This window comes from Sparus aurata, chromosome 23, assembly GCF_900880675.1.
Source record: "Sparus aurata chromosome 23, fSpaAur1.1, whole genome shotgun sequence".
NCBI lineage: Eukaryota > Metazoa > Chordata > Actinopteri > Spariformes > Sparidae > Sparus > Sparus aurata.
In genome coordinates, this window is record NC_044209.1 from 16,583,841 (window position 1) to 16,610,867 (window position 27,027).

The following is a 27,027-nucleotide window of genomic DNA, read 5'->3' on the forward strand; positions in this document are numbered from 1 at the left end:
CCATGCAGCTAGCGGTCCAGCTGAAGGACAGGCCGTCTTTGAAATAACGTCAAAAGTCTTATTTCTTCACATTCTGTTTCAATGTATCTATGTTTAAAACTAAAATTCTTACATATATCACCTTAGCACAACAAAAGTGTTTAAATTATGTTTTTAGGGTCTCAAAAATGGCTTCAGAACCTACCTTGGTTGACACTAGAATAAAGACCTGACATGTGGCCCCAAGTTACTGACATAATGCGGGATTATATCGGTATATATATGTAAATAATCCTGGTCGTGTGAGGTTACAGGGCATTGGTACTTTTTTAAAGATGCGCCCATTAGCCGACATCAATGACCCTCAACTCGGGACAACGTGAACCCCTTTTTTTCCTGCAGATATAGTATCGCGATAATTGAACGCCCCCCTCCTCACCGAACGTGAAGACGCTGGGCTGTAAGTGTGTGTGTGAGTGTGTGTGTGCGACGCTGCGTGGGGGTGTCCGCCTGATGTCATTTGGCAGAGAGGGAGGCTGAGCTAACGGTGGGCGCACGGGCTGGAAAGCATAACAATAACGTTACCGCGCTACCGTCCCGGTTTAGGACCTTTAAAAAGTCTCGTTTTGGATTTAAATTACGCAGCGTTCAAAAAAAAAAAAAAGCCCGAGACCAGTCTGCTCGAGGAGAGGAGGAGAAGAAGAAGACGAAGAGGAGGGAGGAGGAGGAGGAGGTGAAGCTGGCTGGCTAACGGACTCAAAGTACCAGATGCTATTCCAGCGGAGAAGGAGAACGGGCTCGAATAAGCAAGAGAGGGTGATGGGTTCTCGTTTTCCCGACGGCTAACGTTAGACCCCTCGCTAAAAACACGGATACTACGGAGTGAGGAGAACTCGCTGTGCTCCTTCTCCACCTCCGCCCGGGTGACATTGTGTCTTGAAATGCTAGCGCAGTCCCGGTCTCGGCCGTCGAGCAGCCTCTGGGCCGCAGCTCGGCACACCGAGCCCGAATCTGGGAAATAGCTAGCTAGCTATCTGCTAGCCGCAGCTGTACCCGATGCTGCTGCTGCTGCGGCTAAACGGATCCGAAAGGCAACACGAGCGGTTCAGGGCCTCGGCGCTGAGTGAGCTATTGTTTTACCCCACTGGACTACTACGACCATTTGAGATGTGATGCTTTTGCGCGTCGCATTTGAGCCTTTTGTAGCTGGAGGCTCTCGCTAAGGAGCTAACGTTGCTGCAAAATGCACAGCAGAACCACAACAGCGGGGTCCTGTTGAAGGGGGCGAGGTTAGACTGATAACAGCCCACCCTGTGTCTCTCAACACTCGGGGGGTCACACTTGGACAACGACCACCACATTTATTCCCCCCCACGTCATACACCGCTTCATCAGCCGGCGATATGGATAAACTCACGATCATTTCAGGGTGCCTGTTCCTGGCAGCAGATATCTTTGCAATAGCCAGCATTGCAAACCCAGACTGGATCAACACTGGTGAATCAGCAGGTAAATGAAGCGAGCAACATCTGCAGCTCAGAACCACTCGTGTCTGTTTGTGTGATTTTATCTCAGGATTTTTTTTTCAAACCACTGTCCCGCACACCACACAGGAGCGCCTGCCATCAGATAATCCCCACAACAAAGATCCGATTCATTGTGTGGAGGGTTTTTTTCATCTGCAGCCACATCTTTTGTCCTCCAGGGCTGTCTGTTCTGTGCATATTCATGTTGTTTTCTTATTGACTCTTTGATGCAAAATATCACCCGCAATTACAGTTTTTAGGACTGATCAGCACCATGGACCTGTAACATTGCATCTAATGATTAAATATCACCACTTTTGGTCAGAAGATGAGTAGTAAAATGTCAGAAAACGTACTAACGGATATTCAATTTGCAGTGATATTTAAAAGAGAAAAGCAGCAAATTCTCACATTGTGAAGCTGAAACCAGAGAGTTTGGGGCATTTATGCTGAATATAATTGCCTAAACATTTACTTGACTACTATATTGTCATGAAATTAGTTTTGAAGAGAACCAACTAATGGATTTAATGCATTTATCAAGCCAATAAAGCCAAACATTGGCTTGATCTGCTGCGTTTGCTAAGTTACTGTAAAGTAAATGTTCTGGGGTTTCGAGCCACTGTTAAAACAAATCGAGCAAGTTGAAGATTGATTGCCCATTTTCACTATTTTAACTATTTTTGCAGAAGTCAAGAGTTATTTAACGGGAAAGAACACAATCAACAGATGAATCAATCATGAAAATAATGTTAGTTGCAGCCTTCTTCCTCAAGCAATTTATCGATTAAGCGACTAAAGGTAATTGTGCTGCTGTGTTTCCCTGGTGACCTGACATTTGAGGTGACCTCCGTGTGATCAATTTAATCAGCGATCACTTTGCCATGCACGGCAGCTGCCTATTTATGGCATCCCTGCTGATTTTGGACAGGAGCACGTGCTGTGAGTCCTCTCATTTATTTGTGTCAGTCCTGAAAAAACACATTCAGGCTATTGATAGACAGCTGCTCCTCTTTGTTCCCTCTACAGGATGACAGCTTAGTAACTGGGTCAGGGAGGGTCCATCATCCACTAATACACATCCCGGCTGTATTAGCCCAAGAGAATGAGCAATCTGTACAAAAGTACTAATGGGATTCGAAACAAATTAGGGCGCTGTTTACAATTCAGTCCATTTGATTGTACTGGAGAGCAAATAATGGATCTTAAGCTGTGTGTGATACAAGCTTCCAGACTTTTTGGCTGAGTTCACATACAGTCAAGTGAGCTACAGCCGAAAAGTGCACGTCAGCTTCCCTTTGAGATCCACAGTTCAGTTCCTGCATGCACAGAAAGTTGTTGAACGTATGCTATATTTAAGCCGCAGTGTTGTGGTGAGTGTGGGTGTTGTTATAGAGTGGGTGTCATACAGTCGCTGACTTCCTATCACTGTCACTATTCTCACTTTGCCTCGCAGCTTCCACTGCTCTCTTTGATCATTCTGTTTTGACTTGTCTTGGATGTTTTTATGAGACACTGACACACATTTCTGTCACACCTTTTTTGTTCCCGTCATCATTTCTAAGAGACCAGTTACTGTTGTAGAATATTCAGTGGTAAACTAATGTAGGTTTAAATTAATTTTCTGTAGTGTTCTTTGGTCAAGAGAGGTAGCGATTCCTTTATGCAATGTTCAGAGTCACCTTGGACAGTAGGTCACAGATTCTGTCTATCTTGAGTGGCATGGTAGTCTTATAACAGCCTCTTTCATTTATTATGTCAATGGGAGAATAAAAAGTAATCCAGCATTATGTGCGTCTTAAATGCCCAATGTACTAGAACTTATTTGTGACACAGCTTTGTGCTTGTCAGTGTCAATAAAAGATCCTATTTTTATGAGCGGAGTGTGCCGCCTCTACCACAAACATGTTTTTGCGGTACCTATTAAGCATCTAATAAATAATTTACTACACAATATAATGCAGTGTGAAGCAGATATGAGTGTTTATTAACGTATTTGTCAACAACTATAACTCCTTCTGTGGGCACTCATAAGTGGAGACTTGTGTAAAAGACAATGAATGACAATATATTAAAACTCAGCTGTTAAATTGTGAAATGTGTCTTCATAGGAGAAGTGACAATTGTCGACAAATACTGCACATTAGTTAACACGCAAACATGTATTTGTACTGCATAAGATACAGTGTCGTTGTAAACACAAACCACAAATGAGCTGGTCCTATTTGTCGAGAACCTGTGACAAACACTGCGGTTCATTGTGTTGGCGTGGCTGTCATAAAGACGCCAAGCCGTTCTCATGCCTACATCTGTGAAGCACCACTTCTGTAAAAAAAAACTTTTTTTTTTTTTCAACAGTACCTCCTTTGTGCTCTTCTTTTTTCCTGTTAGATTGTCTAACTCTTGCAAAGAGCTGACACAGACTTCATTTTCATTTAGCGTGAAATTCTCCTCTGTGGTACTGGTAATCAAGTCAGGTTGCTCGCTGGATAAAGTAAGCTCAAATCAGAGCCTTTAACCTGTGTAAAAACTGATAACTGATAATAAGTGATGGACCTACTGTCCAAGTTTGAGCACAATTCATGTCCTCTTAAATCCCGAGGATTATTTTTAACGTGACAACACTTTGAACGTAACACAGAGATTATTTCTTATCTCGAGATGACAAACATTCATGTAGTTTTAGCTTGCAAAGGATGGAAAACCTAAAGCAAAAACTATGCAGTGAAATAAACAGTTTTGATGTAGTTAGTTTTGTTAAATGTAAAACTTTGTGGTAACTTGAACTCTGCTTACATTGAACACTCTCTGCCAGGCTGTAGCTCAAACTGTAAACTGACCTATTTTAGTCAACAACAGGATTTTTGTTTCAGGTTCGAGTGCCAGTTGTGTAGTTTGGACCTTGATTGTTCCATTTTCTTTCTTCTATATACATTATTGTTGTCCAGTCAAATAATTGTTTGTTAAGATAACCCTAACCCTAACCCAACATAAACACATTTTCGTAGAGGATTTCAAATTTCTGGCAGCAACTCAATATTGCAATGCTTACAGTGCTGTAAATTTGGGTGACAATTGTTGTCATTCCACATTATTTGCCAACCCCGCTTCATGTTGCCTACTCATTTCACATTTCACAGTTTCAACATGTGACCTTCGCTCAAGCTTTGTTTATACAGCTTGTCTGTCTGTGGCCTGTTATGTCTTGACTTTAAAGATCTTCTTGACATACTTATATTTTTTTAATTTCCATTCTTCGTGGAGCTCTGTTATGGTGGCTTTTGTTAATTGGAACACTTGCAGATCAATTAAATTGCTGATTGCTAGGCCCCTATTACAGCTGACATGCCGCTAAATGGGATTCAGGCTAATAAGAGCAACATTTTTTGCAAGTTTGTACTGGAGATTAATTTATTTCATTTATCATGAGCTGTTTGCATTATTTTTTTTCTCTCTCACCCATTCATCAGAGGTTGTATGAGGTTATTATGGTGTAAGAGCCCCTGACGACTCCCCACATTGTATTCTCTCCAATCAGCTGACCTCTGTCTTTGCTTTTGTCTTATCAGAGAGGTTCTGTGCTTGACAACCTTCCCTTGTAAGACCTCAGCGTGTCCTCTTTGTACTCAGAGTGTGGAGAAACAGACATGTTTCCCAAGGGCAGATAGCGTCTATAAAAGCTGACTCACTGGGTGTGGAGTTATTTGCTTCCTGTTTTGATCAGGTGATTGAAACACAGTTTTTGTTTTGAAAAACTAAACAAACAAAGCTAGCTATGAGGAAAACATGTAGCACCAACAGACAGAATCAGTATGTTCATCCCTGACATGAGAGCGATATCCTCATTCTGAAATTGATTTCTGGGGCTGAGCTTCAAGACAAAGCCATTGTTGCTGCAGTGTCAGACACAAACTGTGATTCTCAGCAGCTCTGCCGCCGACCGCCCCCCTATAGAAACTTGTCACCACAGTGAATGGCCTGAATGCTAAATCACGTCCAGGTACAAGTTGGCCTTTGCAACCCTGCTGTATCCAAATCAAGTGTTGATTTTCACAGATACCATCTTTCCATGTAGTTTTTCTAGACTTGAACAAAAAATTTACCATTTCACAAAACCAGTTTTGGACACCATAGTTTATCCTCCTTGTCTTTACTGTTGCACATGTGTCAGAGGTCGCATAACCATCTTGATGTTAAGGGTAAATATGTTGACATGGACAGTATTTCGTAATTACAGTTATTTAAGTATAGTATACTACATATATCAGAAAGTGTACTGATTGAAGATTTCAGGTAATTTTTTTACCCAGTCAAAATTAATGATAGCTTCTGGCAAGGAGTTTTATTTGGAATTTTTGTTTTGATCAGTTTATGAACATCTTAAACTATACCTCTGCAACCGATTGAAATTTCATCCAGTTTTGGGCTTGTTTATTCTGATTGAGGAGTTTAAATGAAGCATTTTTATTCAGTTTGGTCTTTTAAAATGATTTGTAAATCAGAATATTAGGCTCCAGTTATATGCCATGAGGGTGAAATTCAATCCATATGTGAATAAAGTATTGGCATTTACTATCTCAGCCTGGCATTACGCTGCAATTGGCAAATTGTTTTTAATATATGTAGTAAGTCACTGGATGAGGAAAAACAATGGAGGTTGATGGAGATCACACGGTGGTAGTCAGGACAGGAGAATGCCACACTGCTTCTCTTTTCTAACCAACGGCTTCTATAGACACAAGAAAATGCTTTTTGCATCTTGTCATCATTCATTGTGAATAATTGCCACATGCAAGACATTCTCCTTTGCAGCAGAAGATGTTTATCATCTGTGCGTGCTGTTCAGTATCACTTGTGTTCCAATAAACAGACAGATTTACTAAGAGCTGCTCTACTATGCTGCTACATATTGTTTTCTATACTTTTTGATTTTTACTTGCAAGATTATACTTTTTTGTCTGTTTTAAGCAACAACCTGACTGAAAAAAGAACATATCACAGATCACAGGAAACGATAACAAAGACTAAAGTAGCTTTTTTCAGAACTGCAGTGAATAACCACTGATGCTCAAGAAATGCTACTGTAGTTTTAAACTGACATGATCTAAAATAGATGAAATAGGAGCATATTAAATAGTGTTATTTTTGGTATCCCTTTTCAAAGCACAAGGACACAAAGCGTCATTGATACAAAGCATCTGAAACCGCGCCCAGCCAATATCATCCATTTGCAGAGCTGCAGAGCCAGCAGTTTTGACCTGCAGTTCTGGTCCACCTTGTGCAAGGCACAGGATCTGCTGGTCTACCACTGCCTCAATTGCTTTGTTTGCGTTATCGAGCAACGATGTTTTAGCGCTTTAGTTCAGATGAGAACTAACCAGCAACTCCTTTTTTTGCAAATAAAAATGACTCTTTTTCTGAAAGTAGTCTGCTGGCTTTGAAGAAGGTGACTTATTTGCTCCACTTTGCCATCAAAGAGCTGTCTTAAAAGAAAGGTAAAGTCATGAAAATGTTCTAAATATAAAGTGCACTTAAACTGATGTTTGTTTGTTTATTTATTTAAGAGGGTCTTTTTTTAGCTTACTAAATACATCCACAGCAGTGCATTGCTGAGCTACTTACTATTGAGAAGCTCCTCATACATCCCAACTTCAAAAAACCCCAGACTGAGCCTTGAAGAAATGGCAGCATTTGGCCCAAAAAAACTCAGGTTCTCTTTTACTTTTCAAAGTAAAAGAGCGATGCTTTGTCATTGCCCAAACAGAGTGATTATAAGTTCAAGGAGTGTGTAGTTTGTCTATCTTTGTGTAATAAAGCTTGGTGTAAGGTTTTGGAAGAAATATAATATTAGTTGGAGTTAGTTCTGCACTGGTTTAGACTAAACAGAATGAACCATAGTCTAATGAGGTAATGATAGTAATAAGTGATGGACAGTGGCTATGCTCCAGTGTCCCTATAGTGTAAGTGGGAACTGTAAAAGCCTCTAGCTTCAGCAGCAGAGGCAGCAGAAGCAGCTGTTGGCCGGTGTAGCTTGCCTACTTGCCGCCCACCACAGTTCAGAGGCTTGTTTGACTCATCCCTCCGGAGTGTTCAAACAGCAGCACCCCCTGTGCTCCGCTAATGACAACATCATCATGCTGAAAATGAGCAGACACGGACCTCATTTCCGCTCATATTGGCCGAGACGTGGTGAGAGGGGTAGTTTGATCATAGTGAGAACGGAGCTGACGGTAGAGTAACAGGCAACGATGGAGGCGTTTATCTGTATGTTATAAAAGGAGTGATGTGATTTATTTTTAAGCTAAAGCTCATTCATTTTGGTTACACTTGCTCAGTGTAACAGATGAGTTCATAGATTTTTCCCTGTTTCACTGTGACCTCAAGTTGATTCATAGGTCAGAGTTCACCTTTATTTACCTTTTCCCCCTCTAGATGTGCACAGTTAGCCAAAAAAAACACTGATGTATTGTGTTTGGAAACTGATAAGTCATCACTCTAGTGACTTTAAGGGGCTGTATGTGAAGATTTGTAGTAATTTACACATATTAATCACATGTGTATTGGCCTTATGTGAGCAGATTGTAATGTGACATTAAATTTAGACCTTCCCCATCCGTCTCAGCTGCCTACAAAAGCCCGTGGATGATTTGTTTATGTTGTTAAATGCTGCTGGACTGTGGATTTCTTTGTGAAGGACTCGGGTCGGATTTTCCATGATAGTCCAAAGGATGTGACTTAATGCAGTTCTCGAGTCACAGTGCCTCTCTCTGCCCTGCTAACAGAGAGCAACAGTGGCTCACGTTAGTATAGTAATGGAGTCTGCTTACATAAACGACCAGCTTCCAGCACAACACAGAAGTTCCACAGAGCCCCTTTAAGTACAATCTACATCACTGTAGAAGGCTTATTCACCCTTTTCTGAGTTTTACAGAGACGACTGATACCTCTCTCAAAAGAGTTATTCAGTTTCCGCTCACCCACAATTGTAGACTGCTCCCACATCATGTCATGGATTTTCTTAAAAAACAAAAATCACTTCTTAAAGCTTTTATTAAATTGATGGGACCTTCCAAGTTGTTTTTGCCTTTAGAAGAATCTGTCAGTTTCAAGAATTAATATCTCCGCAAGTTTTCACTTTCTTGCAACCAAATGTTCTATCGCATCCAGAAGTTATTTTGCACATGCATAAAAAAATGTGTGATACATGTCTTGCTAAATATAGCTTCCGAGCTGAGATATAGATATTTGGGCCGTATATTTCCCGAAGAAGATTTTTCTTTTCAGAACTAAAAAGGTTAGATTTCAGTTTTGTGAAGTCCCATGCATTTAAAAGAAGTGTCTGCATGGATTTATTCAATAAAATCCATGACATGAAAGGGGAAAACTTATGAATTCTGTGTGAGCTGGCATGAAATGACCCAAATGTGTCTGAGAAATATAAAGCTGCAGCTGCAGCTGGTTAGCTTAGCTGGGTAGCTCAATTATTAACACATGTATCTTGTTTAGATAATCTGTACAACAGCCGGAAGTGTATCAATGAAAACTCAACATTTTATGGGGCTTTTATTTTGGAACATTTCTTGTCTGGATGCAGTTGCCAGGCAACCAGCGGGAAGTGTTAATTGGTGAGCTTTAGAGGTGTTTGTAGATGGATTTTGTTACCATTGGACATATCCAGACTAGCCGTTTCCCCTTGTTTCCGCTTGAGCTAACCAGCTGTTGGCTGTAGCCTTATATTTAACACACAGATATGAGAGCGGTTGATCTTTTCATGTAACCCTCCACCAGAAAGCACACTAACTCACTTCTCAAGATATGGAACTATTCCTTTAATTTATCGCCAGGCATATTCTTGCATCTATCAATCCTTTCATGAGGTTGTGTGTTAGTAAGTTGAGATAGTCAGTCCAATGTTAGGACAAATAAGCTTCATGAACACAGACCAGACTTGAAGTATCACTGTTTGTGTGCATGCCTGCTTGTTGACTTGTTTACCTGTTCCCGTGTACCGTAGCGTGCCTGCCTGCTGTAGGGCAGGAATTCCACACAGAGCTAATGAAACAGCAGGAGGCCACAGATTCCAGGGGAAATGGTCATAAACCTCTGCCATTAACTGCAGTTTTCTTTTTTACCTCATGTTCTCCTGTCTTTACCTTGCTTGCCTCTGGTTGTTTAACTTGCTCAAGGTTACTCTGTAATACTGCGACGACTTAGCAATAGGCAGCTGAGAAAGCCTCTGAGGCATTCAGGTGCCTTTTTTTTTTTCATGAGCCATGACCTCCATATTTTTCTTTTAACTGTTCTTGCATAAGTGTTCTGCTGTGTGAGGGTAGATCATAAGGTAAAAGTGAAGGCAAATAACATAGTTTTTACTTGTTCTTTCACTGTAATGACACATGTTTCCAAATGACATCACTACTGCGTGTGTGTGGTCTCAAAAATAGGTTTCTTGAAGCTTTTGACAGTAGATATTAAAGCCCTCATTTCTGCAGTTCAATATATACTCCAGACTCTCTTCTTTTAAAGCATTGTTTGAAATTGTTTGTGTGGGTTGCTACTGTAAAAGCAGTGCTCTCACTGGGTGTTATAAAGGGGACAGGATTTCCTCTGGAGAGCCTGAAGAATCCACCACACCCCCGCGGCAACAGGAACAGTTTTCTCACACAGGCTTTGCTTTTCTGTTTGGATTCATGTATTTGAGCTTTAGACACAATAGGCTTGTTAGCAGCATCACATTTCATCCTGTAAATACACAAAGGTTATAAATGGACAGGTTATGAAATGTCTGGATTCGGGTGCCAGACTGAGCAAGTAACACGCTTGACCTTCTGAAATTCCAGCTTGCATACTTGTCTCATGCACACGTCCGCCCACCTGCTGAGCCACTGTTGAACTTTTATGATGTTGCCCACACAGGCTTGCTTTTTCACTGCCTTTTCAGTGAATGGGTTATTTTGTGGTCAGTGGAATGAGTGCTTACCACTCATTAATTCTTCTTTTTCCAGATTAGGCCTCAAACATGTGAAAGAAATGATGTTGTTGTATTTAGAATGATCTTCGCCTCGTACTGTATATCTGTAGCTGTTTTTCATAGATAGATAGAAATTAACTCAGAGGCTTTCTAAGGCATTTTTGAACGCTGTGAGAACATGCTACACAACCCTCATGTCAGAATGTTGGCAACACGTTTCTTCAAACCATGAACATGTTGAAACTTTGTATATGTTGCAACTTTGATTTAGGTTCAATTTTCTGTTCCGTGTTGTGACAGTGCTGCGCTAATGGTCTGGTTAGGTTTAGGCACAAAAAATTCTTGTTAGGAAAATATAATGGATTTGGCTTAGAATACCTGCTATGGTCGCCACAAATGTGGCAAGAAATTCACTTGCGGTCTTTAAAAATATTTAGTGATTTCACACTTGCAAATGTTGAAATGCATTTGCGATCTGTGTCACACGAGTGTTACTGACTTAGCAACCTTCTCGTCTCTGTTTCCATCACCATCCCCTCCACCTCTGGATTTGACAGTCAGATCTCAAACATGTAATGTGAACTTGAGATGACAAGTATTGTAGATATGTGCAACATGGATTATGACATGTACATAATGTGAACTTACTGTGGGCTGCCACCAATCAACAGGCGGCAGTAGTGAGTCAGATATTCTGCCACATGCCAGCAAAGGCAGGAAGGAGAGGACTGCATTGATGTAAACGATATAGGATTTAAAATACTAAAATTAAAATCAGCTTTGCACATTTGATATAAATAAGGAAATGCATTTAATGTGTTTGTTAGAGCTCGTACATTCCCACGGTTCAAACTAAATATTTTGTTTGTTTACAGGAAAACTCTGCGGGGCACCTTTTTTAAAGAAAATGTTTGTTTTATTTACTGTGTGAGAGTAATTAATTATGACTTGTACAGCTACTGCCATTTCAAGAATTGTTTTGCTTTTCAGCACTGACGGGGGTTCAGACCAAAAGTTTCAGGTGCTTCAGCTGTTAGATTTATTAGTCTTAGGCTTATTAAAAAACAGAAAACTATACACCTGTGTGTCCTATGTTGTTACCTTGCAAAAGAGAAAAGGAGGCAGGTCCGTTTTTAACACAGCTTCCTGTTATTTGTCTTTATAGACATAAAGTGTCAATGCATGAAGTGTGCCCATCCAAGTGTGCACTAGTAAAAGCCATCACGCCGATGCCCCCTATTATTTCTCAAACAAACGCCTCTGATCTCCTACAGACTATCGCTTATAGTCCACCTTTCTTTTGCCTGAGACCTGTGATCAGCAGAGGACTGAGTGATGCGACGCTGTTCTGCTTACTCAGGTAGAAATTCCCCTTGAGGATGGGCTCTAATTGAATGGCGTCCCTCCAGAGTGGTTGCACCACTGGAGCATGTTCCTGCTCTGAGCACTGGCCTTCACACCGGCTCAACCTCTATTTGTCTCCTTGTCTGATCCCTGATAGCTGGTACAGTAGAACATCATGTTCTACCATGTTTTGTGATGCAGATGTGAGAATTTACAAAAGAGCCTAGTCAAAGAATAGAGGTGGAGACAGGAGATGATTGTTATATTCAAGTACAGAAGGCTCAGACAAATTTGCAGCAGCTTATATCTGTGTAAATATGTCTGAGATTGAGATACCTGCGTGGGATGGATTCAGTAATTGGCAGGATTGATTTAGTCCTCACCCTCTCTCCCTCAGTGTGAAAACACATGAAAAAATGTTGGCCACTCACTGGCATAATTGGTTCCCAACAGTTCCCCAGCTCCTCACCAGCTCTGAATTGGTGCAAATGTCTTTTTTTTATTTGCTCCTCCTTCACCTGTTCCTCTTTCACTCTGTCAAAAGCTGAGCTGCCACACTTTGGGCTTTTGCCCACCAAACCTTGTCGGTGATTGAGGCACTAATTTGTCATAGCTTGGCTGTTTTTCTCCAACACAAGACCGTAATGTTTTTTGGCTCTTGTAGTTTTTCCCCACTTGCGATTTGTCTCTGCTTGTATTCAGCTTTTAGACACACTGTCAGACCGAAAGATGTAGTCCACGAAACTGCCTCTCTACATTTTGACATTTGTCCTGCGATCCATGGATGTAATATACTTGTAGACAGAGCTGCTTCCAGTGTGTCTCAGGGGCCAAAATAAAAGATTAGTTGGCAGTTAAAATAAACTGCAGTATTTGGACAATTTTGTTCTGTGCATGCAGTGTGCAATTTACTGATTAGGACACTGCAATATTTTGGTTTTCTGTAATCTATATATTACTCAATGAAGAAATACAGGAATTTTCCACAGATAAGTTTAATAGCTCTATTTGGAAATAATCAATCAGAATGAGTCTTTAATGGGACTAAATTGAACTGAGCAAGCCTCCTTTTGTGTCATATTACATCAATTTGACCTACTTGACAATGCACATCCTGCGATGTGACTAATTTGCATGCGTACAATGCAGTGTCAATGTTGAAACAATATATTGTGCAATGTGAACGTGTTTATTTCATGCCCTTTTATTAGCTGTTTGTTGGAGCTGCAATGATTAATCGATTAGTTGTAAATGGTTGAACTAATTGGCAACTATTTCGATAGTTGATTTATCGGTTTGAGTAATTTCTTTATTAATTTATGTTTAACTAAATGTCTTTGGGTTGTGGACAAAACACTTGAGCATATCAGTGTTTTAGTTTGTTTACATTTGGCGGACCCTGCCACCTTTTTGCTTCAAACTGTTTTCGGCAGACCTGATTTTCCTCTGAAAACAGCTTGTTTATTCAGTTATGGTAGGCAATACATCTTTCTGAGTCAGTCTGCCATGTTGGGCAACTCAGAGCACAGGTGAACTGTGGCTGGGAAGCAGCTACCTTGTTAGCATCCTAACTTGAGTAGATGTCCCTGCAACACAATGTATAAATTAGTCCCCCCAGGAATCTGCAGAGAAAAAGTTTAAATTCCGCGGAGCGCAATTCTTGATTCCGCGGCTTGAAAATTAAAATTCCGCAAACATTACAAAAAAACATACTTTCTTTTAAAAAACATACTTTTTTAATATAATAATGAATTAAGTATTCTCTTATGAAATTAATTGCAATACCAGAACACTGTAAAACACTGTGGAACCTACTATTATTGGTTTTAAAATAATTAACATCAACATTTTCTTTGTCCGTGTTGGGCAGATTTATTTGCAACATAAAAAGTGCAAAACTTTTCACCAAACTATGGGTGAAGGTTTAGGAACTAGCAGTGAAACCAGTTCCTCTGAAGTTCTGGTGTCACTGCAGGAGAGCTGGTGTCAGTGAACACAGAACCAGACTGAGCTGCTCGTCAGAACATTTCTCTACACATTGAGTCAGCCTTCCTGCGGTGGAGTGATTGACAGCATGTGATTAACACGAGCTCGACAGCAGTTCAAACTGTGACTGTACAGTCAGAGCTGCGACACGTTTGTTTGACGATGATTCAGGTGTTCTTCACTCACCTGGTGGATGGAAACTTGAGTATGTCGCTTCACTGCACGTTGATAATGAAGTTATTTTCATTATCAACGTGTACTTCTACCGTGAGTCTAGAGCCCAGTCTATCTGACAGCGACATCTAGTGGCCGGAATGAAAACTATATGCAAAATGTGATATTCCGCGGAGGGTCTTTGAATCCGCGGACGGCCGAGAAATCTGCGGTAAATTCCGCGTTCGCGGAATCACAGATTCCTGGGTGGGACTAATAAATCTGTTTGACATATAAAAATGTCTTAAAAACCTTTCTGTTGAGAAAGTTTGTGTATTTTCTGAATGTGTTTGACTAAAATTCTTAGATATTGCACTTTTAGACCTCATAGATCTCTTTATATTCACTGTGTCTATGTGCTCTGTGAATAAAAATCATTTGAAATGAAACCTTAATACACATTGAACCTCTCTATGCAGGTGCCCTTACAGTCGGTCTAGTCCGGCAATGTCAGACCATCCATGGACGAGACCGGACATGTATTCCACCACGGCTGCCTCCAGAGTGGGTCACCACACTTTTCTTCATCATCATGGGCATCATCTCCCTCACAGTCACCTGTGGACTGTTGGTGGCATCACACTGGCGCAGAGAAGCCACCAAATATGCCCGCTGGATCGCTTTTACTGGCAGTAAGTGAACAGGACATTGACTTTGACAGTGAATGAAATTATTTAGCTTCACTAGACCTTGTCGTCAGCACATTTCCCCTGGAGCATGATCTTCTCTGTCTCACAGCATCTGTCGTGATGTGACCTCAAGTGAAAATCACCTCTGCTACATTGGTGTCTTCCTAAACCCACTCTAAGGCAGGAAATCATAAAAAGAGACGTGGTGATGTTATATGAGTGTGGCAAATTGGTTTAAGCTCAGTTCTGCAATGCCAATTTACATGTGCAGATAAGTGTGACGTCAGTAACATCCGAGGCTATATACAAGACCTTTGTGTGTTTTTCTGTTTCTGAGAGTGATGGGAAAATGCGGGTGTGTGCGTTTGGTTGTGTTTACACATCTATGAGTGTTGTTTTGCATGCTTGATGACCACTGTTGCTCCCTGAAGCTGATTTATTGAGTAATGCAGCTCCTCTGGTACCCGAGTGGGTGGCTTATGTGCCACAGCGTTTCTCTAGTGTTTTCACTCTCTTTGCCTGGAACACGCCACTCTTTTTCCAACACGATTTCTGTATAGATTCACTTCCAGCACTCAATAATGATTCTGCATCCATCTCGTGCGCTGTGGCTGCTTTCGTAAGGCTGTGTGGGAGGGCAGAGTTTGATTGGTCCGTTAGTTAAGGGAATAGATGGCCTCAAGCACACTTGTACAGATGGTGCAAACTGTGAAGCGACAATGCTGTGTGTTATTGTTTTAAAAGCTGTGTGTATGTTTCAAGACACTATGCACAGCGCCTTCCTCATTTTTTTATTTTTATTTTTTTTTGCCTACCAGGCCAAATGCAGTTTCATATTTAGGTCTTGTAACTCTTCCTAATCACTTGCAAATATCCGATGATTCAACGCTTTACAGAATCCCTGAGCCTCTCCGCAAACTGTCTGTCCGGTGAGCACAAATCTGTGTCATACGCTAAATTGGAAGGCATTGAGTCATTGTTTAACGAGCACACGCACAGGAAAGTACGACGGTTGCCACGGCAACTGTGTGCAGTGGCCACCCTTGTCCCCCTGCTAAGCTTCTGCTGGCCATATTAGACCAAGAGGTATATTAATACTACCGATTCTTTTTGTTTTAAATATGTTTAAGGCATGATGATTATCATCACTTGAAATGAGGAAATAAAGTGGGGGGGAAGGGGGGAATACTTGTGATGTGGTTTGTTTGAAGAGAAGAGATGATAAATCATCAGTTTAATCTGTTTTAAGACCTCCATTAGCTGACACTTCTGAGGGTCCTCCTGTATCTCAAGAGTCTGTTTAAAGTGAGGCAGAGCAACGGAAAAAGGAAAAATTGCGACTAGCAAGCATGTTTTTTTCCACCTGATGTTGTTGGACTTAAGCGATGGCAAACACCTCGCCGCTGTCAGCCAAGCGGGGGAGAGGGTGAGAGGTTAAGTGAGGAAAACAAAAAAGGGTGGGGGCTTAAGAAGACTTGAGAAGTTGAGTAAAGAAGGCGAGCTGAGTGAATAATCATGTTTTTTAGAGGTCAAGAACTGTGAGTGAGAGATGGGTGCCAATGTAAAGACACAAGCGGAGGGGGAGGATGAAGTGAAGTTGGTCGTAAGGAGACAGGGGAGGTTCATTCAAGGCAAACAGGTGATGAAGGTCGACGGAAGGTGGGCAGTCTGTAGAGTAACTGGCTCCAGGCCACCAGCACCTGAATGGACAGCTTTGTATGACCAGCACAGTCCCGCCTCTGTGTCTCTGTACGCAGACACACGCCAGCAGTGTTTCCCCAAGGTGTGACCCTCAACCGTGGGGGTCGGGTGGGGTGATCATAAATATAATTCTGTACATGTGGTAATTAATTAAATTACAAAATAGAAATAAAGAATTATGTGTATAATATCCCCTCCCTTCTCAGGTATTGTTTACAGCTTCAAAAGCACGCATAGTTTGTCCACAATAGCTGAGATCGTTCGAACACAGATCTTATTTTAAGGAGCAACCTGACGCTAAAACTTCTTTTTTGAGTTAGAAAAACTGCCAACATGAAGCCTCAGTCAAATCCCTCGGCTCGTCATTTTCTCCCACTTTAAACCCCAAATAATGCCAAACGTTCTTTTGAGAAATGAAGTCCTCCATGTCTGTGTGTGAAAGCCAAACCAATTAATCTGTACTAACCTCCGCCAACTCACTTTCATTATCGCCTAGTCAAATATCAATGCGTGTTGCCTTGCTGCAGCAGTCCATTTTCTTCTGCAGCTGTTTGATATTGTGAAAAATATCACATATGATGGCCAATATGGCAATGTTCGATAATATATAATATCAGCCCAAGCCTAATGCAGTCAATTCATAATAATATTTATTCATAGTGTAGAGAGAATCTAGTAATTATGCCTCAATTTTAACCCTTGAATATCTGTAAAAAAATCTATAATGTACCCTTGGATGACACCCACAAGACCATGCTCGAATGTATTTTCTGAATTTGTGCTATCAAACAGTTGGATCTCCTTAGTATTTGCACCTTTAAATTGTTAATTTAAGCTCTGGGCACTTCGTGGGATGAATTGGCAATTAAAAAGTGTTTTGGCTTACATGACTTGTTAGGAACCCTTAAAGGAGGCCTGTAAACAGCACGAAAATTTAGAGGTTATAAGCTAAATTGACTGTTCCTCTGTTTTTAAAGGGATATTCCGGTGTAAGTTTAATCCATGGTCTAACACACCGTGAAACTGTGTCGATTACCGAGTGCAGTAGAGTCCCGCAGTAATGATCATCTTTGAGCTGCGGAACTCTACTGCACTCGGTAATCGACTCACAGGGCTTCCCCACAACAAGGAAGGCTTCTCGGGTGGTGAGATTTGTTTATCTATTCCGACAAATACGGCAACTATATCAAATGTTTGATACCTCGAAATATGTGCTGGGACCCTATTTCTAATGTTGCTGAAGTTTGGTGCTGTTCTGAGCATTATTTGTGGCTCTTTGATGGCGGTTTTATATTTGGACCTATTTACTGCAGTGTATTGTTGTCGTGCGGTCGTTTCTGAGGATGCTAAAACTATGTTAGCTAGCGGCCTGCAAACTTTATCTCTCGAGAGGGAGTCTAACACAGTATCACGGTGTGTTAGACCATGGATTAAATTTACACCGGAATATCCCTTTAACTAACCTGACAAAACTTTGGCCCGTCTATATGGTAATGATACATCAGCGACAGCCACCATATAAACTGATTAATATATATCTCCGATAAGATATCAGCTCATTATGTCGAGCTGCATCTAATTTGGTGTGGTGTCTTATAGCCAGGTGTCGTCAATTAGAGCCATCTGGTGTAATATTACTAGAACGATGAGTGTTGTTAACGAGGAGCGCCACTCTTGGGGCTCTCGTTAACGTTGCTGATCTGGATTAAACTTGTTTATGAGATAGTCTTTTTTTAGAAATGATGTAATGACTTTAATGGTGGTCACACACCAGTGAGGTAGGGCATGCCTCTGGGCTCCCATCTTGTTAAAAAGCTCTTCACTTCATCTGTCATACCTGCTCTATTCCTCAACTTTATGAATTGATTTTCAGGATGAATTCCTCTGTATTTTGAAAATGTGGCAGTGCATCACAAATGGCTTTATGTAAGGGAAAGACTGTGTTGGGACATCTGCAGGCCCTGGTATATCAGCTTCACAATAATCTTCTCATATGTTGTTGATCAAAAAGAATCATAATGATACTAGTTACATTGGGTTGTTACAGTAGCAATTAGTAGAAACAAGATGTACAGATTCTCTACATTTCTCACATTGAAGTGGCTGGACCGGAGAATGTTTGATGTTTTTGTATGAAAAGGGACTTAAAGGATTAATCGATGATCAAAATAGCTTCAGATTAAGCGCATGTCATCAGTCGAGGCACTTAAGAGAAGCAGCGGACCCTGAGCATCACTTCAATTAACTCACTGGTGAGGCACGCTGGAATAATGCTGAGCCATGTTTTTCTGGCTCCACTTTTAGCTTTTCTTTCACAGCATCCTTTTGAAACCATGCCCCCCTCACAGATAAACACACAGCCGGAGCAAAGAGCAGGCAAAATCACAGACATAAATATTTGCTTGTGCACGCCTTGTGATGCAGACTTGCCACACATTGTTCATTTATACTTGCTGGCAGACGAGAGACTTTTGGCTTCTCTGAGTCAGCACAACATCTGATTGACTATTCGAGGACTGTTTCTGAACTTACTGTAATTCTGAATTTATACAGTGAGTGATGGCTTACATGTCAGATAAGGCAGGAATTTTTTAAATTAGAATTTGTGGTTTTAAAACCACATTGTGAATAATAATAGAGATAAATGAACAGGACTGATTGATGGCAGTAGTGGATTTTAATATTACACATTGATTTAATGGAGAGGAATCTATTATAAAAATAGTTGGCAACAAATTTCATCATTGGTTAGTTGGGCCCATGTCATGATGCACTGCATGTGATTTGGTGACGTCTCCAAACATGGTGCTAGTGAGCCAGTCAATGCAGGGTTTTCCCTGCCATTATACGGCTTAGGCGCGGCGCCCGAGCATTTTTGCCTCCCGCCTAAGCAGGGTTCTCCCCAGACGGTGGAACAGTGGCGCTGCGCCGCTATACTGCTAGGTCAGCGCCGCTATACTCCGCGTGTGACGGTGACGAGCGTCCGTCCGTCCGTCCGTCCGTCCCCCGGTTGACGGCTAGGAGCTCCCGGCTGACTATCTCGGGCGATGAGCGTCCGTCCGTCCCCCGGCTGACGGAGTTTATGACCGTATGTCCGTCCGTCCGTCTGTCCGTCCGTGTCCCCCCCCCCCCCCCCCGGACAGATAGTGCGCCGCTACACTAACAATTTTGGGGAGAACCCTGCAATGTGCCTTGTGTAGCTCACAGGATGAATAACAGGAAGTGACACCATCTCCTTTTCCTTGCCTCCTAAAATAATAATTTAAAATCGTTTATCGATTAATCACTCACTATGCACACAACTGTTATTTCTGCCGTTTCATCAATACTAGAAATGTGATTGTATTAAGTAATTATTATTATGATAATATTTTAAAGTACTCCAACTTATATCCAGCTATTGAAAAACCTGACAAGTCAGCACAGAGGTACAGAAAGTTCTTGTAGTGGAGATGATACACCATCTTGTCCTGAGTAGTTTCAAGCTTCAACTTGTTTCGTTGCATAGTTTTGGTCTGCGCTTTAATTGCGTCGGGTTCAGACGTAAAAACTTGAATGCCTGTTGTGTTACTACTCTCTGTTGGGTCCAGACAAAAAATGTGGCCTGAACCGCAATGTAGTTGCAGCCCTAGATTTTTATATCATTTCATTTTAAATTGTATTAAACTACAATTTGTCAGGTATTTAAATGGTTAATCCTAACCCTAGCCCCCAAAAATGTTTTGTTAATTAAGCGTTACTCTAGAGATGGAGATTTGTGTGAACGTCCTACTTAATTATGTAAGCCACAAACTGTCTTTTAATCCTAATATCCGTATTTGTCTGGTTGACAAAATGGTACATCAACTTCAGTATGAATTCACACTACCACACAGAGTCCAGGAATAAAGCTGTTCAAAAACATGTGACTGTGTCCCTTTTTAAATGCAACAACAAACCAGGTTTTTTTAAATGCTGAACAGCCGTTGATCTGTGATTGACAAAGTCACACAGTTGGCTTTGCTGGTCACCGTCACTGTGTGTTTCAAAACTGGAGCTGGACCAAAAGCTGCAGTAATAACATCTTCAAAGGGAACAGAAGAAAAGGGAGCTGGTCTAATTAGTAACAATTAGTTATCCAATCACAGACGCCTACTTCCTGGGTAAGACTTAGTAATGACTGCACCTCTGCAGCTGTGAACAAACCCGACACATGCTGAGCAGAAGATCACAACATGCTCTCTCTCAGTTTGTGTCACGCTCGTTAAAGTGACAGTTGCTTCCTCTTCAACAAAAATCGTATCTTTTCTGTCGGGCACAGTCAGAACAAACAGGACATAGATGCACAGTAATTTTGGAATAATGTGTCCGTCCCATGACGTAAATGTTTTATCATCAAATTATGTCTCTTATGTAACATCTAGTGGTAGCTTTAGGAAACTACGACAGCATCAGCATACGCATGTTTCCTCCACGGCCCCTAATGTTTGTCTTCTGGCTAATGTAGAAAATTCTGTTTCAGGATTTAACTTAATAAACAGAGCTGGATGTGGCTGTTTAGAAAGCTTGAAATCTGATTACTGATTTGAACCATTAAGGGTGTAGAGACATTTTAAAATGTTAATCCCCCTGAGGTGGCATAAAGAGCTTATTTATGGTTCGTGGAGAAACATTTACTGAAACTAATGCTGCATTCAAGTAGTGTCAGAAACGCTGTAAATTTATGGCACAGTCAAGAGGTAGTACTTGATATTGATAGTTTTACCAACAAATAATTGCCCGAAGTCACACAAAAACTTCAAAGCTGAAATTAAATCACATACCTCAGGGATGCTTTTCAATGATTTACTAAAACATTTTGACCGTGAAAACATGCTGCCCTCCAGTGCTGTCAGAAATATTGTAATTTAAAGATTGAAATAAATAAACAACCCAACAGACCAGTAAACATCGCAGAGTTATTCTTTTTTAGTCATATTTGAGTTGCAGGGAAGCAGTTCTGCATAAATTAGGCATGTCGTTGCACGTTAATGATAAACAGATTACATCTGCCAGAGTGTAAGGAACAAGTCAACACATTAAGTGAAACATAACATTCAATGCAACCCTTTTTTTTTTTTTGCTGTTCCTGTATAAACAGTTTTTGAGTTTTTAGCTCTGTGTATCAAGTTGTGCTCTGCAAATAGTCTGGCCTCGTCTTTGAATTTTGTGTTTTCGTTATTTGTCTGGTTGTGTGCACAGTAGATAATGGCTTTCCATGTTCATACTGACACACAGTGCATATTTTTGTATGTTTGTTTATTAACATAATTATGGACATGCCATTTTTAGTGAGAGGAGAGGGACAGAAGACATAAACATTTTAACATTAATTGGATTTTTGTATAGGTTGGGCCTGAACATGTTATGTTCATCTCTTGTAAAATACACAGTTAGGGTATCTGGACACTGGGAACAAACTGTAGGACTCTGGGATCCTGAAATAATAGGACCCTGGGAACATAGAGCTCTGGCAACGTTTGACCCTAAGAACTTAGGACCCTTGGAACCTAGGACTCGAGATACTTAGGACCCTGGGAACTTAGATCCGGTCCATATTTTTTTAACCATGACGTTCAGATTGCACTTCAGCTCTCTCCCAACGCTTTTAGACAGTGTCAGCTAAAGTGCTGATGAAATCGTCTGTGCGTCAAGTTTTCATCATTGTTTGCCTTCATCTATTGTGATAAGAAACTGAAGGAAGTTAAACTTTCAGATCCTCTTCTAATGAAGACATTATTGGGAAATAAGCAATCATTTCACTCTGGGAGAAAATAAATGATATACTACCACAGATATTGGTTCAGCTGAGCAACTCGGATATGTTTCCTTTAACTCTTATTTCTGTACATTCTCCAGAATTATCTGTAATCTGTGACAATGAACCTATTTATAAATGAAATGTTGAAAGGTTACATGAATGCCTGAGAGGCAGCATCATGCTGATCACAGCGCATACCGTGAGTCTGCAATGTGTAATTGCTCCTTCAAAGCCATTTGAAAGGCACTATTGTACTTTACTAATGAACTTGCTATAATTCAATTCAATTTGAGCAGTTGAGTGAGTTCATGTTTTTTTTTTTTTCATCTTGTGTCGAGAACAAAGGCTAAAACATGCTCTTAGTTATTTCTTAAACCTTTTTTATATTTAGATTAAGGAGTGTGACTCCAAAATACATTGAGTTTGGTTTACATGTTTTGATTTAGACACATCAAGATGAACACAGGTGTATATGTAAGCGTAAAGTGAACTGACATTATCTCTCTCGCTCCTTCCTTCCAGTGATCCTGTTCTGCATGGCGGCACTCATCTTCCCCATAGGCTTCTATATCAACGAGGTGGGAGGACAGCCATACAAGCTGCCTAACAACACGGTGGTCGGATCCTCGTATGTGCTGTTTGTCCTCTCCATCTTCTTCACCATAGTGGGACTTCTGTTTGCAGGCAAAGTTTGCCTCCCAGGCTGAGGACTTGACTGTGCCCGCCTCTGGACTGACACGAGAGGCTCTGAAAATGTAATGGGATTTACAAAAACACACAATGACTGAAAATCAAAAACAACAAACTCTGGCCAGAAGCCTGATACAGGGAAGTCTTTGATTATGTGTCGAGGGACCGCAGCACCGTGGAGAACCTAACAACTTAAAAAAATGAAAATGAATAAACGAACAAAACACTAAAGAGGGGGAACATGGGCACAAAGGGGTGGAGGAGTGTGAGAGAGAGGGCAGCCGAGGCTGTTGCAGCACCCTGCCACTGTTGATTAAAATATGGCCGTCTCTCTGTTGTTCTGTTGGGAGAAGGGTGTTTAATGTGCCGCTGTCATGGCAACTGCGGCCACAATGCTGGTGCACATTTCTTGAGGACCACTACAGCCGCTCCTCAACTTGACCCCCGCCCGCCTGCCCTCAGCACACATCTGCGCCGTCACGACCGCTCCTGTTGCTATTTTTGGCTTCTCTTAGCTATTTCAGTTGTGTGTTTTTCTGTTGTTGTACATTTTGTGTTCTTCTTTTCTTTTTTTCCTCCACCCCCCCCCCCGATGCCTTTCCACTGAAGTAGCTCGAGTGTAATTGAGGTTCACTGAACTGAATCCTTGAGGGGAACTGGAGGGTTTTTCTGCCAGCTTGGCTTTAGAGCAGGTTTTATTCTCACCTGTCACTTCACGAGGCCCCAGGTGTGCGACCGGGTAGAGCAGCTGTGAACCCAGCTGTCTGGTCCAGCTCACGGGCTGCTGTGGACCGGAGGAAAGGTACAGGTGTGCCGTGCCTTTTTCTCACAACCAGATGCAGCTCAGGAGCAGATAGCAACGAGAGGTGTCCTCCTTGGGCAGCAGAACAGGAGGTTAAGCACCGTAAAGGAGAATGCCACTCAATGTGTAGGACCTTGCAACATGTTATTTACAAAGACAGCAACAGAGTTTTCACAAGCTAAAGCCATGACGCTGAAACACATCATTTACCAATAAATAGAAGACTGTGAATTTAGGAAACAATCATCTGAACAGTAACACATCTCTTGTATTTGTAGTGACGCTCTTAATCCTGCTAAGTACAGCCACAAGCACAGTGGCCTTATCAAGGTATTCTTGTACATCACTGTGGGGTTGAGATGGCCCTTTATATATCGCTAATTATCGCAGACAGTATTGACTTTTATAAATAGAAGCTGACCTGACCTAAAAGTCTGATAATAACATATGTGAATGCTGAAAGTTGGTGGTATTCTCCTTTTTAATAGTGGATGGGAAAGATTGGAGCCAGGAGTATTTTCTTTGTCTTGTTTTGTACAAAAGTGAAGGCACTGGGACTGCAGGTCAGGTCCATGCATGGGGCTGTGCCTCAGTGTGCTGCCCTTGAGGCCTGTGATTGTAAAACACACACACACACACACACACACACACACACATTTTAGGGCTGCAACTAGCCATTATTTTCTTTGCTTATTATAGTCCTAATTATTTTCATGGTTTCTAACTCCAATTAACTCGATAATTTGCTCATTACGAGTTCCTAGAGGTGAAAAGTGATATCTTTAAATTGCTTGTTTTATATTAAGACCCACTTTTAACTTTAAGAACACACATGCACGGTGCATATCGGTATGAGCTTTAAGGCAAATCCTTTAAAATGAAAAAAAAAAAAAAAACAGGCCACACAACTCATACTTACTTTAGCTGAGAAACAGTCATGATTGCAGTGCTGTTATCGTGAAATCATATGTTAATGATTTCTTTATCTCAAGACAACCAAGCTTATTTCCTCATGATAGCAAGTTGTTCATCTTGAAATAAAACAAAAGGCATATTTGTTGAGATAATGAGATAATTTATGAGGAGAAAAAGATTCATGAGTGGACTGTCAGTATGCAGACGGCTCTGTGGGGTGACAAATGAATCCACTAGTGATAGCAAGCAGGGACGTCATTGGCTTATATACATAGCTCACCATACTTTTATTTGGCTCATCAGAAGTAATCGTCTGTTTTTCGCTTCATCAGTTGTAGATTATTTTCTCCAAGATGTTGGGGATGTAAACAGGAAGTATGATGGAGGCAGTGAGTTAGCTGTGGGTAATAACTTAATCCCTTCCTTTTTTTATTAATTGTGCCATATGACACTATCACTGCACGATATAATACTGACAAAAACTTGAAATTAATTGATTGATTTGACGATTATTAGGCAAGTTCTGGAGTTGCAAAAAGGGGCTTCCTCCCTTCTTCTGATTCCTATGCAGATTTATGTACGTTTATTCACAATAGACATTTGTGTTAATTATGTGAAACCTTAATGCAGCCACCCCTCAACTAAATTACTCTAAACTGTCACCTTTGTTGACAGTTCAAAACCTGTGAATTTACAATTTAGTTTCACAAAAGACGAAGAAAAATGGCATGTCTGATGTTTGGCATTTATGCTTGCATGGTTGCAGATTAATTTAGTTTTGATCGACTAATCGTTTCGGCTCTCGTAGGTGTGTACTTGCTTGCACTCACAACAATTTGGAGATGTGTGTCTGTGTGTTAAATCAATCACGGAGCTCCCTCACTAAGTCCTTGTTTTGTATTTCTGTTTCCTGCTCTGCTTTTCTTACCTTCGGTCTGATGATGTATACTGCTAACTCTACACTCTGCAGTGCCCTGTCTTGGTTGGTTCAGTATTGTGCCATGATGACATGTTTTTTTGTTTAATAATGTACAGACACAAAGAGGCAGAATTTCTGTATTAGGAAGCACTGTGCATTCAAACAGTATAGGTAACAGAAATAGAAGCACCACAAATGTATAAAAAAGAGAACTTCTTACCTCATTGTTTTTGTTTCTGCTATTATTTTCTAATGGTGGCAATGTGTGCCCTCTAATTTGTCTCTTGCCTTGATCGGATGTCTTCACATAAAGCCTATGATCATAGGAAATTATTTATCACTGAATAAAACGAGAAAAAATTGATGTGTGCGGGACTGTGACAGTCTGTATGATTTGTTGTGCTTATTTGATGGGATGTGAAGTATCAATCTAATCAGCAGTTGAGTTGAGAGACAAAACAGAGCAGATAGACCCATTTATCGTAAAGATCACCATTGGTACTTCTGTAGGATGTTCTTCCACTCCCACGTAATTAAATCTGACAAAAAGAGACACAGACCTATTGTGGTTCTAGGGCAGCCACCCAGGATGCTTCAGTGGAAGGGCGAGCTGTGTTTTAAGAGTACATCTGTTTAACACTTGACAGGAACAAATCCTCCTGTGCTTCAGTTCTGATAAGCAATCGAGGCAGTTTCTCTTTTTGTACGTCAGTGACCTTCAGATCTATTTTTGGAATAGTATCGTCTGGGCCAAGTGGATTGATTAATTTAATTTGCACAGTAAACCTTTTCCTTTATGAAGCTCAATTTCAAAGAAGTGATTGCATAGCTTTAACCCCGGCAGAGGATTGATACTCTGGAAAATAGATGCAGGGTAAAAGTTTGACTTTGCAGGTCGATAACATACAGTAGTAGCGCCATTCCTAGATTGCCAAAACCTGTGATTTAAAAAAAGAAATGACTCCAATATGTAGGATTTAGTGGCATCTAGTGGGGAGGCTGTAGATTGCAACTAACTGAATACCCCTCGTCTCACCCTCGCTGCAGAGATGGCCAAAAAACCCAACAAAGAATATGCAAGATACCACTTTATAATACCATTCTCATGTCTATATACTAAATGGGCCCGCTAACGTGGGTTAGCATCAAAACTTAAAATAGGGAAATGTCAAACCAGACTCTGTAAATCCTCTAGGGAAGCTAAGCCCAGCTAACTGACTGCTGGCTGTAGCTTCATATTGAGTGTACGGGCATTAAAGTGGTATCAATCTAGTGAATAACAGATATCACAAAATGCCTTTTCCTTTAAGCAGGGTGCCCACACTTTTTCCCTTTAAAAATTAAAGTTTGGCTGTGGGACAAACATGTATTGTTAAAATGCAAAATGGTGCTAGATCCCAACCTTTACAGCCCAACTGCATTAATGGCTCATGAAACTGGCTCTTCGCCTTCAGCTGCAGAGAAAACATGAAAATCTTTGAAGCTGGGGTGTTTTAGCTTTATGGGTTCTTTTAATGAACTTTTACAGAAATGTTTAACACCCATTATTCCTTCACTAATAACGTTCTGCACC

The 27,027-nt window shown here is 41.0% G+C and overlaps 1 protein-coding gene across 1 annotated transcript; it reads left to right on the plus strand.

Moving 5' to 3' along the window:
* Nucleotides 1-458: 458 nt before the first annotated feature.
* mosmoa (modulator of smoothened a) lies at nt 459-25,818 on the plus strand. The gene is made up of 3 exons (XM_030407896.1): nt 459-1,488; nt 14,439-14,651; nt 22,651-25,818. Exons 1-3 carry the CDS (start codon nt 1,383-1,385, stop codon nt 22,833-22,835), a joined length of 504 nt encoding a protein of 167 aa, XP_030263756.1. The 5' UTR covers nt 459-1,382; the 3' UTR covers nt 22,836-25,818.
* Nucleotides 25,819-27,027: the final 1,209 nt, after the last annotated feature.

What these genes read in the sequence shown, in the direction of transcription:
- mosmoa (XM_030407896.1), top strand. Translation starts at nt 1,383, where the DNA reads ATGGATAAACTCACGATCATTTCAGGGTGCCTGTTCCTGGCAGCAGAT. An exon ending in CAACACTGGTGAATCAGCAG is followed by an intron (nt 1,489 to 14,438) that starts GTAAATGAAGCG and finishes CTCTCTATGCAG; the next exon opens with GTGCCCTTACAGTCGGTCTA. An exon ending in CTGGATCGCTTTTACTGGCA is followed by an intron (nt 14,652 to 22,650) that starts GTAAGTGAACAG and finishes CCTTCCTTCCAG; the next exon opens with TGATCCTGTTCTGCATGGCG.